General features: G+C 48.7%; 1 protein-coding gene across 8 annotated transcripts in view; it reads left to right on the top strand.

Annotated features, from left to right (window-relative positions):
- Positions 1–528: 528 nt before the first annotated feature.
- Positions 529–13,630, top strand: part of CEP250 (centrosomal protein 250) — a 41,848-nt gene continuing 28,746 nt past the window's right edge. For 3 of the 8 annotated variants that reach the window (XM_045832940.1, XM_045832934.1, XM_045832942.1), the window contains exons 1-9: positions 529–643; positions 3,671–3,800; positions 7,602–7,884; positions 8,352–8,408; positions 9,354–9,436; positions 9,662–9,827; positions 10,607–10,713; positions 10,965–11,216; positions 12,691–12,787. In XM_045832940.1, the coding sequence (XP_045688896.1) occupies positions 7,699–7,884; positions 8,352–8,408; positions 9,354–9,436; positions 9,662–9,827; positions 10,607–10,713; positions 10,965–11,216; positions 12,691–12,787 (948 nt within the window). In that variant the 5' untranslated portion in view covers positions 529–643; positions 3,671–3,800; positions 7,602–7,698. Of the gene's footprint in view, positions 649–3,670; positions 3,801–7,601; positions 7,885–8,351; positions 8,409–9,353; positions 9,437–9,656; positions 9,828–10,606; positions 10,714–10,964; positions 11,217–12,690; positions 12,788–13,630 lie in introns of all 8 variants that reach the window. The other 5 variants (XM_045832938.1, XM_045832935.1, XM_045832939.1 and 2 more) reach the window with 5 other exon arrangements.

The raw sequence follows: 13,630 nt of genomic DNA, 5'->3' as shown, positions 1-13,630 counted from the left end.
AAGCAAAGAGAACACCTTGTGCAAAGACCTGGGCGAAAACAATGCTGTGTATTCAAACGACACTAACTAGCTGTGAGTGTTGTGTTGCCTCAGGCAGCTTGGAGGTCTGAAACTGACAAAACTCTACAACTGGTTGCCCTGCAGGTATCACCGCGATCCTGGAACGGGTTCTCTTATTCTTCAAGCATTTGATAATTGTACGCTGGTGGGTGGAGCAGTGCGCAGGCGCATCTAGAACCAGGTGACTACACACGCGCAGTGTGTAATGTCGAAGCCAAAAGAGGGATAATTAAAGGCAAGTTTTTCTTTTACCAAACCCCCCCTTGCTGGAATCCAGCAACCCTGACCGTCGCCATTTATACCTAGGAAATCTTACTTTTTAAAATATAGCCCTGCCTTTCCTATATGACACTCCAGTAACCCGGCTGCCAGTACTCAAGATGGAAGAAGGAGCCTAAGGCGGTGCGGTCCTCCCATAGGCGTACAAGTCGGGGGGCGGGACCCTCCGAAAGGGCGGGAGTTTAGGGGGGCGGGGTCCGGGACCCAGTCCGGTGGTGGGCACTAGCCCCTAGTTAGGCCATAGCTGCGGCTTCAGCCGCTGCCGCGCGGAGGAACAGTCTGGGAATCGGCGGAGCCGAGTGTGGTGAGGTGGGGCCTCAAAAGCGGGTGGGTGGTGCCCAGATTAACGGTCCGAGGCCCACAGACCCGCCGGGCTAAGGCGCTTTAGGGAATCACTTTCGGGCTGCGGCCTCCGGTTCGCTGGGAGGACCCCGGGGCCCACAGAGAGGTTGGGACCTGTCCTAGGGCTCCCGGCTCCTTGCCTCCGCGTCTGCTTTCGCCACCACTCTGGGCTCCGGTCCGCGCAGAAAGGGATTTTCCAGAGCGTCTTTCCCAACAGCCTAGGAACCCAGGGTTGTGAGGATAAGGCGCTGCGCTCTCCAGCCCATCTAGCTCCCGGCTCCCAGAATTTTGTCGCTCCCTCTGCCCTTGGGGCTTTGCACGTGATCTGTCCGAAAGCTCCGGCCCACCCGCCTCCACACTCTGGAACTCTATTCTTCTCCTATATCACCTATCACTTCCTAGGAAACCTTTTCCAACCTTGCTACGCAGTTAATCTCGCTGCTTGTTTTTGTTTTTGTTTTTGTTTTGTTTTTGCAGTTGCTTCTGCCGTATTTTACGTCCATGCACTTGTTGGGGCGTTATGATTTGCCTTTTTTTATCTCTATATCCCAGAGACTAACACGTGATAATAACAAATATTTACTGAATAGCCACAGAATATCAGGTGCTACTTAATGCATTACATGTTAAAAGCCCATTTCCATAAGGTGGATTCTTTATCTTCACTTTTTTTTCCCACTTCACTAGAAAGTTGCGGCACTCCGATCAATTTGCCTAGAGTCTTACAACTGAGTGAGTGGAGCTGGGAAACGAATTCAAGGTTGTCCCAGGAGCATGTGATAATTTCAGTAGAGGGCCTTTGGTGTGATAAATTTCTGTTGAATTGGTCTCCGTTAGTCCCTCCAGTTATGGAGGCCAGTTAAGCACATTTTATTGAGAAGGCTTAGAAAGGAGAATGGACATTCCTAAATATGTAGAGAGTTCATGACAAAACCAAGGCTAGAACTTGCTACTCTTCCTTCAGTCACACTCTACCTTTCGTTGCCCCTTTTCTATCAGATCTGCAGGCCTCATCATTTCAGACCCTTTAGGAAGTGTGCCTTACAGAGCTGTGATTGCGTGTTTCATGATTTAGGAGGCAACTGAAGTAATGGAGAGGGCACAGAGTTTGGAAGCAGTTTGGGGTTTCATCTTTGCCACTGACCAGTTAATATCCTTTCCATTTTTTGAACCTCATTTTTCTTCTCTGTAAAATAAGAACAATAATCTTATCTCAAAGGGTATTTTTTAAAAATAAAGATTACAGTAATTGTTTTGAGAGACTAAAATGCTGTAGAAACTACATGATCTGTTTTTTACATTTTAGAAGGTTATAGAACAGTCAGCATTTTGCAAGACCATTGGTGATATGGACCGTGTTACCTACTGTCCTTATATTCATTCAGGCACTGTTTTAGGATCTGGGAATACAGCAGTCAATAAAAACAGTGTTCTTGCACTTGGGAAATTTACATTCTGATAGGTATATTACACATAATAAGCTGGTAGGGACAGATAAGGCATGGTGAATTACAAAGAAACTTGTGTAAAGGGTGCGTGAAGGGTGGTGTATTTTATTTTGGATGGTTAAGGACATTTGAACAGAGACCTGAGACCTGAATCGTGAAGGTAACCAGAGGAAGAGGCCCTGAGATGAGTGTTCAGCTTGGTGTGTTCCAAGCGTGAACAGCAAGGAGGGCTGCATGGTTGTAGCAGTAAGAATGGGAATTAAAACAGCTGGAGGCAGGGATCAAATAACTAGGACCCTGTTGGCCATTTTAATGATCATGGTTTATACTCTGAGTGTGTTGGAGGGTTCTGAGCGGCATAATCTGTCACTGTTTTAAAAGGATCACTTTGACTACTCTGTTGAGAAAAAACAAATGTTGGAAACAAAGTTGGAAACATCACTCCCATCTAGGGAGCTTTTGCAGTAATCCAGATGTATTATCTATTTTTTTTGTGTGTGTGCAAGTAACCACCCCAAAATTTAGTAGCTTGAAACAACAATCATTTATTATCTCATATAGTTGTGGCTTGGAAATCCAGGAGCAGTTTAGCTGGATGTTTCTGGCTTAGGATCTCCCAGGAGACTGCAGTCAAACTGATGGCTGATCTGCTGCCAAGACAGTTCCCTGTCACTGAGCCTCTTCATAGGTCTGGCTGTCTGAGTGTCCTCGGGACACAGCAGAGAGTATGAAGGGATGGGGGGAGAACCGTAGTGCCTTTTATGATCTTGTCCGGAAAGTCATTTCGACTTGATTCAACTTCATTAACTTTATTCCAGCTCACTCTTAAGGGGAGAATATTAGGCTCCACCTCTTGAAGGGAGAAGTATCAAAGAATTTATGGGCACACCTTCAAGCCACCACAGCAAGCGAGAGAGAGTGGCTTGGCTCATGATGGTGGTGGTGAGAGGTCAAAAGTGATGGGACCTGGAAGAGTCAACAGGATTTACTGATGGATTGGTTGTAGCATGTGGGAAAATGGAGGAAGTATGACTGTAAGGCTTTGGCTTCAGCAACCAGAAGGATGGAATTGCCATCTACTGAAACCAGGAAGACTGAATGAGCAGGAGTTCACTTTTGGACAAGTTAACTTTTTTTTAGGTTCTATTTATTTATTTTTAGAGAGAGGGGAAGGGAGGGAGAACGGGAGGGAGAGAAACATTGACTGGTTGCCTCTTGCATGCCCCCAACAAGGGACCCGGCTCACAACCTGGGCATGTGCCCTGATGGGGAATAGAACCGGAGACCTTTTGGTTTGTAGGACGATGCCCAACCCACTGAGCCACACTGGCCAGGGCTGGACGAGTTAACATTGACATTCCTGTTAGACGTCTATGCAGAGAAGTTAAATAGATGTTTGGATTTACTACAGCAATGGTATGTTCCAGAGGGAGATGTGGGCTGGAGATATAACACTGGGAATCATGGGTGTATAGGTGCTTTTTTTTTTTTTTTTTTCCTCCTAAATCCTTACCAAAGGACATTTTTTTCATTGCTTTTAGAGAGAACGGGGAAAAGGAAAGAAGAGAGAGGAACATTGATGTGAGAGAGAAACCTCGATTGGTTGCCTCCCAAACACTCTCAGACCTGGGATCATAGGTGCCTGGACCGGGGATCAGACCTGCAACCTAAGTATGTGCCCTGACCGGGAATCAAACCCACAAACTTTGTTACCCAGTGACACTCCAACCAACTGAGCTATACTGGGCAGGGCTAGATGGTATTTAAAGTCCTGAAATGGATTGAGATTGCCTAGGAAATAAAGGTAGATGGAGGAGAAGTCTGAAGCCTGAGCTCTGGGGTCTCCAGCTTCTAGATGTTGGGGAGATGAGGAGAGCCAGCAAAAGAGAATGAGGGGAGAAACCAGAGACGTGGGAGATGAGAGACAGAGGCCTCACATAAAGAGGTTTATATAAGGAGCTGCATGTTCATATTTTTTCTGCAGTAAGAAACAAATTGTCTCTGCAAACAAATACATATGCTTTCTTTGCCCAGGAAATAAAACATTTATACCCTCAAGTTTTCCTTTTTTTGCTTTAAGTGACAAACTCTATTTAACAATAGCTAATAGCAGTCCACATTTTAGTCCTGGCAGAATTTGCACCCCTACTCCAAGTTTAGGTGGTATTGCTTGTATTTTAAACTTTATTTAAATATTTCTTTTGGAGTATTTTGAGTGAGGGGAGACTAAATACATAATTCACGTCACTCTTCTATCACTGTCCACCCTGGGTTCAGAGATGACTGCCCTTCTCAGCCTGGTTCCTGGCAAAAGTAGGAAGTTGGTCTTGTTCATTTCAGTATCGCTGGTGGACAGACTGCCTGATAGTGACCTGAAATTCATGAGAGTGTTTATGGGATACATTAATGTATGAAAGAAGCGATTCTTTTTCCTTTCCCTACAGTAATGGCAATGTCTATTCAGTGGTTTACAGTTTACAGAGCACAGTGACACCCATTATCCCACTTGAGTGCAATCCAGTCTGTTACCATTTGCCAACTACTGACCTTTTCCTTTTCTGAGAGACACCGAAACCTACCTTTTTCGGAGGTGTGCTAGTTTATTGTCTGGCTGCTCCGGCAGCCTGTTTGTAAAAGGGTGCTGAACTGCATCTTGAGGAAGACCGAGCTAAATCTCAATTTCGGAAAGATGCCTGATGTAATTTTTCTCTGTTCCCTCCTTCTTTTTATTCTTGCTGTAGGGAATTTCAGTTTTATGGGGATTTTTTGTTTGTGTGTTTGAATCATAAAACACTGCAAATCATTTTTAAAAATAAACTTTTTTTTTTCAGAACAATTTTAGATTTACAGAAACATTTCATAGTACAGAGAGTCCCCCGATGCCCCGCACCCAGTTTTGCCTATGAGTAGCATCTTACAGTAATGTGGTACATTTGCTGCAACTTCAGTTCATTTTTTGAGGTCAATGGGACATATAAATAAAATGGGAACAAAACGAGTTGCTTCATCTCTGTAGACTTGAAGCTTCTTGTAAAATTGGAGGGTTAGACAAAATTTATAAATTTATTTCTTTATTTATTGCTTTGAGAGAGAGAGAAACTGATGTGTTATTCCATTTATTCATTCATTGGTTAACTCTTGTATGTGCCGTGACTGGGGATCAAAACAGCAACCTCAGCATATCAGGACAATGCTCTGACCAACTGGGCTCCCCGGCCAGGGCAGACTAAATTTTTAAATTTTTTAAATTAAATACTTGTAGAGTATGTAATTATCAGCTAAGATAAAATGATCATATAACCATTTCTTTACTGAAGTATTGCTATCATCTCAAATAACATGTACCTGTTAACAGCAGTCTTATCCTAAAAGAGGATTCTGGGAACTGGCATGGCTGCTTATACAGATGTTAGGCTACATGAAATTATCGTTCTTACTGGTTTTAAAAACAGGCACATATTGGCACTTTCATTAGGTTCAACCTCACATTTGAGGGGTGGGGATTCAAAAGAGGGTACGGGAGGCTTTGGGGCTTCTGAGACTCCCACTGTGTGCACAAGCCTAGCCCGGTCCTCACGGTATTAGAAGCAAAAAAATGCTCCTCAGGTCCCTTAGAGCAACTTGCAGCTACTCTTGTTGTTGGTATGTGTTGACAGGGAGAGCTGTTTCCCAGCAGTTTGTGACTCCAACGAGTACAGAGATCGAGCCAGAGTTTTAGAGCTGTGGGAGCTGGTTGACATGGCCCGGGTGGAAAGGAAGGGCAGAAAAGGAAGATGTTTGTAGAACGGGAAGGCTACGGTATTAACCTGGCAGGCGAGGAAGAGGCAGCCTGGGGTCTGGGTGCCACTAAGCCTTCCTGGGTGCCGCTCAGCACTTCCCACTCGATGCACTTTCCTTACTGCCTGGTACAAGCTCCGCAGTTGCCTGGGAGGCAATGTAAACTACTAAACTGAGTTCTTCTCTGTAACTCCATTGTAAGAAGGACACAGGCACAAGTGCAGTGACAAAGGACAACTGAAATGTGCCGTCATGTGAGGGAGGGAGGGAGTAGGCTGGGGAGGGGGCGGAGCCTGGTGAACTAAAGGGGACCCACACTTCACCTGCGGGCGGTTGTTGCCTTGTGGGACTGTGGGTCAAGGGGCACTAACTATTCTGACTTTTCAGAAATGTGAATTCTTATATGGATTTTCCCAATGGTAAATGCCAGCCCCTGATATGGATTTTCCCAATGGTAAATGCCAGCCCCTGATTTGAATTCTTAAAAATTCCCTGTATGGGCCACACAGAGGCAGAAGAGAGCCATCAGGCCACATCTGTAACCTCTGGCCAAGGGTTTTGATCTGCCAGGAGTGAGGCCCACCCGCATGTCTTCATTAGGCATTGTCGAGAAGCTGCTAATGACTGAAATGAATCAGCTCTTGCCTTTGAGGCACTCACAGATCAGTAGAGGAGATGGACAAATAATGACAAAATGTGATATAGGTATTATATTTTCTCTATATATGTGCTATATAAAATATTTTTATTCTATAATATCTATATGGTAGAATACCGTGTGTGTGTGTGTCTGGGACATGATGGGAAGTAACATTCCAGCTGGGGTGTGGGAGGTTAACAGCGGATTCATTAAAGGCTCTGGGGCCGTTTTCTTGCTAGGTGGTTGGAAATACAGATATCTCTCAACCCTGCTGGTGGGAGTCTCCGAGAACTCTAGCCTATCTCCCTCCTGCCAGGGTACTGGATGTGTTTTACCGGCCTAAGCAACTCAGAGGCCATGTAGCTGGGATCCCTCATTTCCGGGCAAGGAGACTCGAAGGGAGTGGCATGCCCAAGGTCACAGAGCCCATTAGAGGCAGAGCCCGGACTCACACCTAGAACTCTTCTCAAGCACCGTGCCTCCCCTCTCCTGGATGTACCTAAAGCTCGCAGGGCAGGTGGGCCTTCCCAGCCTGCAGGCGGCTCCCTGCCCTGTTTTGGCCCAGCTCCTGGTGGGGGTGGAACGTTTGCCATCCTGCTGAAGCTGGGTCCTTCTTCCTTCTCTCTGTCGGATCCGCTGCCTGACATACCTGCTACCTGCATTTCTTTGTCAGAGAGTCAGACTATTGACATTCAAATCCCTAATCAACCAAATGCCAACTGTATGAACTAGGACAAATTGCTTAATTGTTCTAAACCTCAGCTTCCTCATCCTTTTGGCCTAGTGCAGAGTTCCAAAAGGCATGCCAGGAAACACTAGCCCTGTGAACTTGTTTCATGGTCAAATAAATTTAGGAGATGATGCTCATCAAAGCCCCCCATACAGACGGAGGTGCATCTTAGCATTTTAAAGGCTCTGAGAGGTCCTGTAGTGGAGGAACCTATTTACTTCATCCAGCTCAGCTTTGTCAGACTTAATGAGTATTTGCTGAATGAATTTGAGTCTGGCAGAGACAGTCCTTTTAACCCCACTGTGTGCTTTGGTCCCCCGCTCAGGAGGAAGTTGAAGTGGCACAGCAATGCTTAGAGACCCTACTGGGAGCGAACAGCCTCTGGCTGCCTAGGGGCCTGTGGGCATCTGCCTGGTGCCTCCATGGAGACAGGAGGCCCTGGGTTGAACAGTATGAAGCCCCAGTCACTGCAGCTGGTGCTGGAGGAGCAGGTGCTGGCGCTGCAGCAGCAGATGGCGGAGAACCAGGCAGCCTCCTGGCGGAAGCTGAAGAGCTCCCAGGAGGCCCAGCAGAGGCAAGCAGTCCTTGTGAGGAAGCTGCAGGCCAAGGTGAGGCAGCTGCCCTTTCAGAGGGGTGAAGAGAAGCACACCTCTTAGAGCTGGGTACTGAGGTGGGCTGGGGTAAGGGTTGCAGGAGGCAGAACCATGTGGTGGGAATGCCCCAGACAGCCTCTCTGTTAAGGCTCCCCAAACTCCATGAGATATATATTATCTCCCTTTTAAAGATGGTGTTCACAAGGGTTAACTATTTGCCTAGGTTTGCTCCCCTAGTCTGGAGCTAGGACCCACCATGGGGTTTCTGGTTCCAAAGCCTGTGATCTTGCCCATCATACAAGAGATGTAGAGAAAGTGTTATTTTGCTGCCCACATAGAAGTTATACAACGTCTGGCCTTACCTCAATATCACCACCTAGTCGCCTGTTCACAGCAGGTTTGCCTGGGATTCTCAGGGCCTTTGGTTCAGGCAGTTTGTACCAGCTGTGCCTGCTGCTCACATCCCCCTCTGTTTGCTTCAGGTGCTGCAGTACCGGGGCTGGTGCCAAGAGCTGGAGAAGCGGCTGGAAGCCACTGGGGTGAGTGAGGCTGTTCTGTGCTCCCCCCAACCCGGAGGCCTCAGTGAATACACTTGTTAGGCTTCACCTGCTGAGAGGGGCAGGCTGGGTGTGATAAGGCCGTGTTTGGTAGGAGCTTTCTTTTCTTCAGCCCCCAGGAACTTTATCACACAGATGCCCTCGGTGGACCTAGCTAGTCCTAGCCTGTCGGTTTCCAACCCTTGGTCCTCTAAGGACAAAATGCAGCTTCAGGAGACTTAATCAGATTGGCAGGTTGTGGAATCAGAGGGAAGAAATGCATTTTCCCTCCAGAAGGTGTCAGTGTTTATCTGTCGTAGAGAGATGTGCCCTTGCGGGCCTGAAAAACATGTTTGTGCCAGAGGGCTGTGTATGTGCCGTTGGCTGGGTAGAACTGGCTTTGAAAGGCTCATTGGCCTTTGTTCCAGCTCCCTCTCAGCACTGTCTCACATTCCCCACCGAAAAGTCCTCTCAGAGGAGGGAAAGAACCGAAACTTACTGAGTACTGGTCTCTGTACTCAGGCACCATTAGGCCTTGTCATATAATTATGGTCACTTAATCTACAAAGCAGCTTTCAGAGGGGAATGAGATCACCTTCATTTTTTAGCTGAAGATTTTGTGGTTCAAAGTTAAGTAACTTCCCAGGGTCCAAAAATTAGGGTGGTAGAAGTCAAGGCCATCAGTTCAAGATATAGCTCATGCTTTTTAGGTTGAAAGTTCTTTGCACTGCCAAATGCTGCCTTTCAGAAGAAGTCACAGGTTCACTTTTGGAGAGAGGGACGCAGTGGACTTACTTTCAGGACCCAGGGATTGAGAAAAGAAGCACAATGTTAGCAAAGGGGAGAAACACTTTTTAAAAAGCAGCATCTATAGAAGGGAGCATCAGGGAATTGGTCTGAGTGATGTTCCCTTTGGAGGTAAACATGGCTCATTTCGGTCTGACTAAGGGACCAATCCCCCAGAGGTGGGAAAACCTGGAGGAGCCAAACCTGGAACAGCTGCTAATCCGATTGGAGGAGGAGCAACAGAGGTGATGGACCCCAGATTCCCTGGCCCGGGTGCTTGGCCAGTGGGTGGAGAAGGCTGATGGGAAACCTCTGTCCCGAGGGCTAACATGTATTGCAACCACGGGCTCTCGGCCTCAACCCTCCAATCCTGGCAATGGAAAATTCCAGGGGTTGTCATCTGACTCCAGGAAGTCCACGGCTGGACCAGACCTTTATTTTGCACTTGCTCCTACGCCTCCCCAGCGCAGGTGTGAGAGTCTAGCAGAGGTGAACACCCAGCTTCGGCTGCACATGGAAGAAGCTGACGTGGTAAACAAAGCGCTTCGGGAAGATGTGGACAAACTGACAGTAGATTGGAGCCGAGCCCGGGATGAGCTAATGAGGAAGGAGAGCCAGTGGCGGATGGAGCAGGAGGTAGGAGGGCCAGGGGGCGGGGCCTCTGCGCACTTCCCTGGTCATCGTTGGGAGGGGTTTACTTTAGGGCTTGGGTGGAAGCCGGGCTGTCATCCCGAAGTCTCTGACCACCCTTACCACTCACGCTGGCAGCTGCCCTGCTTGGGCCGTCAGCTTAGTTCTGCCCTCACCTGCTTAGTGGAGGTTTTGCTGGCAGATGACATGGCACTCAAAGCAACTCTGCTCCTGAGGAAGTGACTAGCTTAGGTTTTCTTTGGATCTGACAGCTTACTGGCTCCCGTGGGCAGGTCTACAAGTATAGATGCTAAGGAGGCGGCTGTTGGAATTGAAGGGGGAAGAAAGATCAGATGCGGACTGTAGGGAGTTTTCAGATCTCAGTTAATGGGTACTAATGTTTTCTGAGCCTTTGCTCTTTGTGCTAGGTATTATGCTAGGTGATTTACATATGTTGTGTCATTTAATCCTTATTGTAAGTCTGGTAATAGTGGTAATAGATCCCATTTGTTGAGCAGCTACTGTTTATCCTTTTCTAATGTAGCTCAGAGGAAGGCAGGCCAAAAATCCAGGCCACATAACCCCAGGCCCTTGGACCTCTTGAATCCCCCTGCTAGCTTTATTAAGCTCTTCAGCACAACTTGAGTCTAGACACCCACTTACAAGCTATCTCCTGTGAGTTCCTCCTTCCCTCCCCCCCAGTAGTCAGCAGGAATCCGAGACTCCTGTGTTGGCAAAAGATAGCCCTCTGCCCTTTGGTGTGACGGGGGTTTCTGGACACACAGTTCTTCAAGGGCTACCTGAAAGGGGAGCACGGTCGCCTTCTCGGTCTCTGGCGGGAGGTGGTGACCTTCCGACGCCACTTCCTGGAAATGAAGTCAGCCACGGACAGGTTAGTGGGGCATTAAGAAGGGAGGAGGTTTGCCTCTACCATTCTGACCTAGGAGGGTGGGCTGCTGTTGAAGAGGGTCCATGACAGAAGGCTGGGGTTGTGGGAGGGGGAGTAGGTGGGTTGATGGGGAGGAATGGTGTTACTGGATTCAGACGATTTCTCCCAGACCTGCTTCTCCCGGGGCCCAACCTCCACACTCCTTTCCCTGCCTGGTTCCTATTGGAGTCTGCTCTTCCCTTGCCTGCACTCAGAGACCTGACGGAGCTCAAGGCTGAACACGTGAGGCTCTCAGGATCCCTACTGACCTGTTGCCTGCGCTTGACTGTGGGAGCACAGCCTCGGGAATCGGATGGACCTGGGAGACTGGATGGGAGTGAGCCAGCCCAGCTGCTGCTGCTCCTAGCCAAGACCCAGGAGCTGGAGAAGGAGGCCCATGAGAGGAGCCAGGAGCTGATGCAGCTGAGGAGTCAAGGTGACCTGGAGAAGGCCGAGCTTCAGGATCGGTGAGATGGCTGTGGTCCTGGCAGGGGGTCACTGAGGGCATGGGAATGGAACGTTGACTCCTGCAGGGTGTCAGAGATAGGTGGAGGAGGAAAGGTGAAGGAGACGTGAAGGGCAGTCCTCCCATGCAAGGGGAAAGAGGTGTGCCGGGAGTCTAGTGTGAAACCCAGTGCCACAGTGGCGGCCACGTCACTGCCCTCTGCTGTTTCTGAGTGTCTTGCAGCCGAGTTTCTTGCCTGTTGACTCACGGAGCTAGCTATCACTCTGTCCTCTACCAGCACCAGACTATTTGCCGTTCCCACACCAGCCGAGCTCTTCCATGCTGCGCTGCCATTGTACATGCCGACCTTAGCCTGCAATGCCTCCCTCCCTTCTCTCTCTGCCTTATCCTTTAAGAGGTAGTTCAAGTGTCACCTCTTCTGTGAAGCCTTCTCTGACCTCAGTGGCCTGGTAAATCACTTCGCCCAGATGTGGTATTTTGACCTGCTTGATACAGCATTGATCTCATTATATCTTGTTGGTTATTTAGTTTCATTTTTTGGTTAGGTGTTTTTATTTTTCGGATTATAATAAAATAGATTTTTGAAAAAGTGATGATAAGACAGAAGCCAAGAGCTCGTTTGAATCTCTGGGCAAAGTTCCACTTATGCTCCATGGTCAGGGTTGTATCACCACCTGCTGGTGGGGTCCCTAAATTACAGTTTGTTTTGCTTGCTTGTGAAGGCACCAGGAAGCAGGACTGAGACTAAGTAAATTTTGTGTCTCTAGTGCTTTGCACTTCATCTGCCATGTAGTAGACAATAAATGTCAAATGATGTAATAATTAAATGAATGACCATGCAGTGAGTTAAGGCACTTAGAGTTGGTACAGAATAAATTATTATTAAGACCTTGAAAAAAATGTAGACTCCTGGGTGACATTACTTCAAGAAATATTTACTTAGCTGCCCATGTAACACCAGGTGCTGAGCTCCAGGACATAGTGTTAAAGTCATAAACATATGGTGATTTTCCTGATCTTGGAAATTAATATCAAGGAGGTTGACCATGACCTCCCCCAAGTCAGTCACCCCTCCTTTTTCCCTATCCGTGTGAAAACCTTGGGCCGGAGGGACCTTGGGACTGTCCCATGTGGCAATTCTGGTGTTCTCATTGACTTCAGGGTGCTTGGCTCCAAGATCAGACGGGGCCGGGAAGGGCCTGGGCCGGGGCTTCCCTCCAGCTCTCAGGCCCCCAGACACGTGCTCCGGCCCTGAGATGTGGTAAACCCCTGCATGTGTCTGAGTGGCTTTCGGCTTCCCCCCGGTTCACAGCTGTAGTGTCCTGCCGTGTTCAGGGAGTGCAGGGGCTGGGGGCACCTGGGACTCTGGGGGCGCTGCCGTGGGAGTGCCTGTGTTGGGGGTGGCGTGTACTGCGCAGTGGCTCTGTCCCCGTTAGTGGGCCGCCCAGGTGACAACGCCGTGCTCTTCTCTTCAGGGTGACCGAGCTCTCCACTCTGCTGTCCCAGTCTCAGAAGCAAAATGAAGATTATGAAAAGATGGTGAAGGCTCTGCGAGAGACCATGGAGATCCTGGTACGTGACCCCTTGTTCTGGAAAGGAGCTGGGTGGGGGCCTGTAGACGCCCTGTCCTTCACGGGCAGGTGGTGCAGGGTACCAGTTAAACCTTTCTCGATGAAATCCCCTGAAGCTAAAAAGTACATTTTGGCTGACTCTGAAAATTAATTGAACTCATTCATTTATTCATTCAAGAAACAGTAACTGCCCACTACCCCTCCTGCGTTCCCAAGGAGACTGCAATGGTAAACGCAGGCAGCAGGTCCCTAGCAGAGAGAGCGGGACACACGCTAAGGGGCACGCCGGCAAACCGAGAAGGGGATGTGTGGAGAAATCCAAACCTAGTCACAGAGGACGCAACTGAGGGGTGTGGCGAGGTCAGCCCTGAGGGAGGGACTCGAGGAAGCCACGATGGCTGCCTTCGTGTGTCTGAAGGACTGACACTGGGGAAAGAGTTGGCTTGTTGAACGTTTTCCAGATGGGCATAAGCAACGTCAGTGACTGGGAGTGGCAGGGTGGTAGGGCTTGGCCAACCGCTAGACCTGCCCAGTCGTTGAACCGTGTGTCTTCAGAAGGAGTGATGTTTGTGTCGTTGACGTGACGTCTTCCGGGGCCGTTATCCGAGGGATCCGCTCAGGCTGGGCGTGCGAGCCTCCGGCTTGGTCCCACGTGCCCTTTCATCTCTCAGATTGCTCCGGTTTTAGGCAGATCCTGAACTCACATCCACGTGCACACGCCGAGTCTGCTCCTCCGAGCTGGGATCAGCTGGGGGCTGGACACGTGCGTGCCTTTTTAGTTCCTGTTTGTCAGGAATTCGCAAATTTTCAAATGTCCGCAGGGCCCGATGAGGTAAATGAGTGA

Source organism: Phyllostomus hastatus, unplaced genomic scaffold (genome assembly GCF_019186645.2).
Source record: "Phyllostomus hastatus isolate PE091 unplaced genomic scaffold, TTU_PhHast_1.1 phas_contig_17, whole genome shotgun sequence".
Taxonomy (NCBI): Eukaryota; Metazoa; Chordata; class Mammalia; order Chiroptera; family Phyllostomidae; genus Phyllostomus; species Phyllostomus hastatus.
The sequence above is the reverse complement of the archived record's forward strand: the minus strand, read 5'-3'. Positions and strand labels throughout refer to the sequence as shown.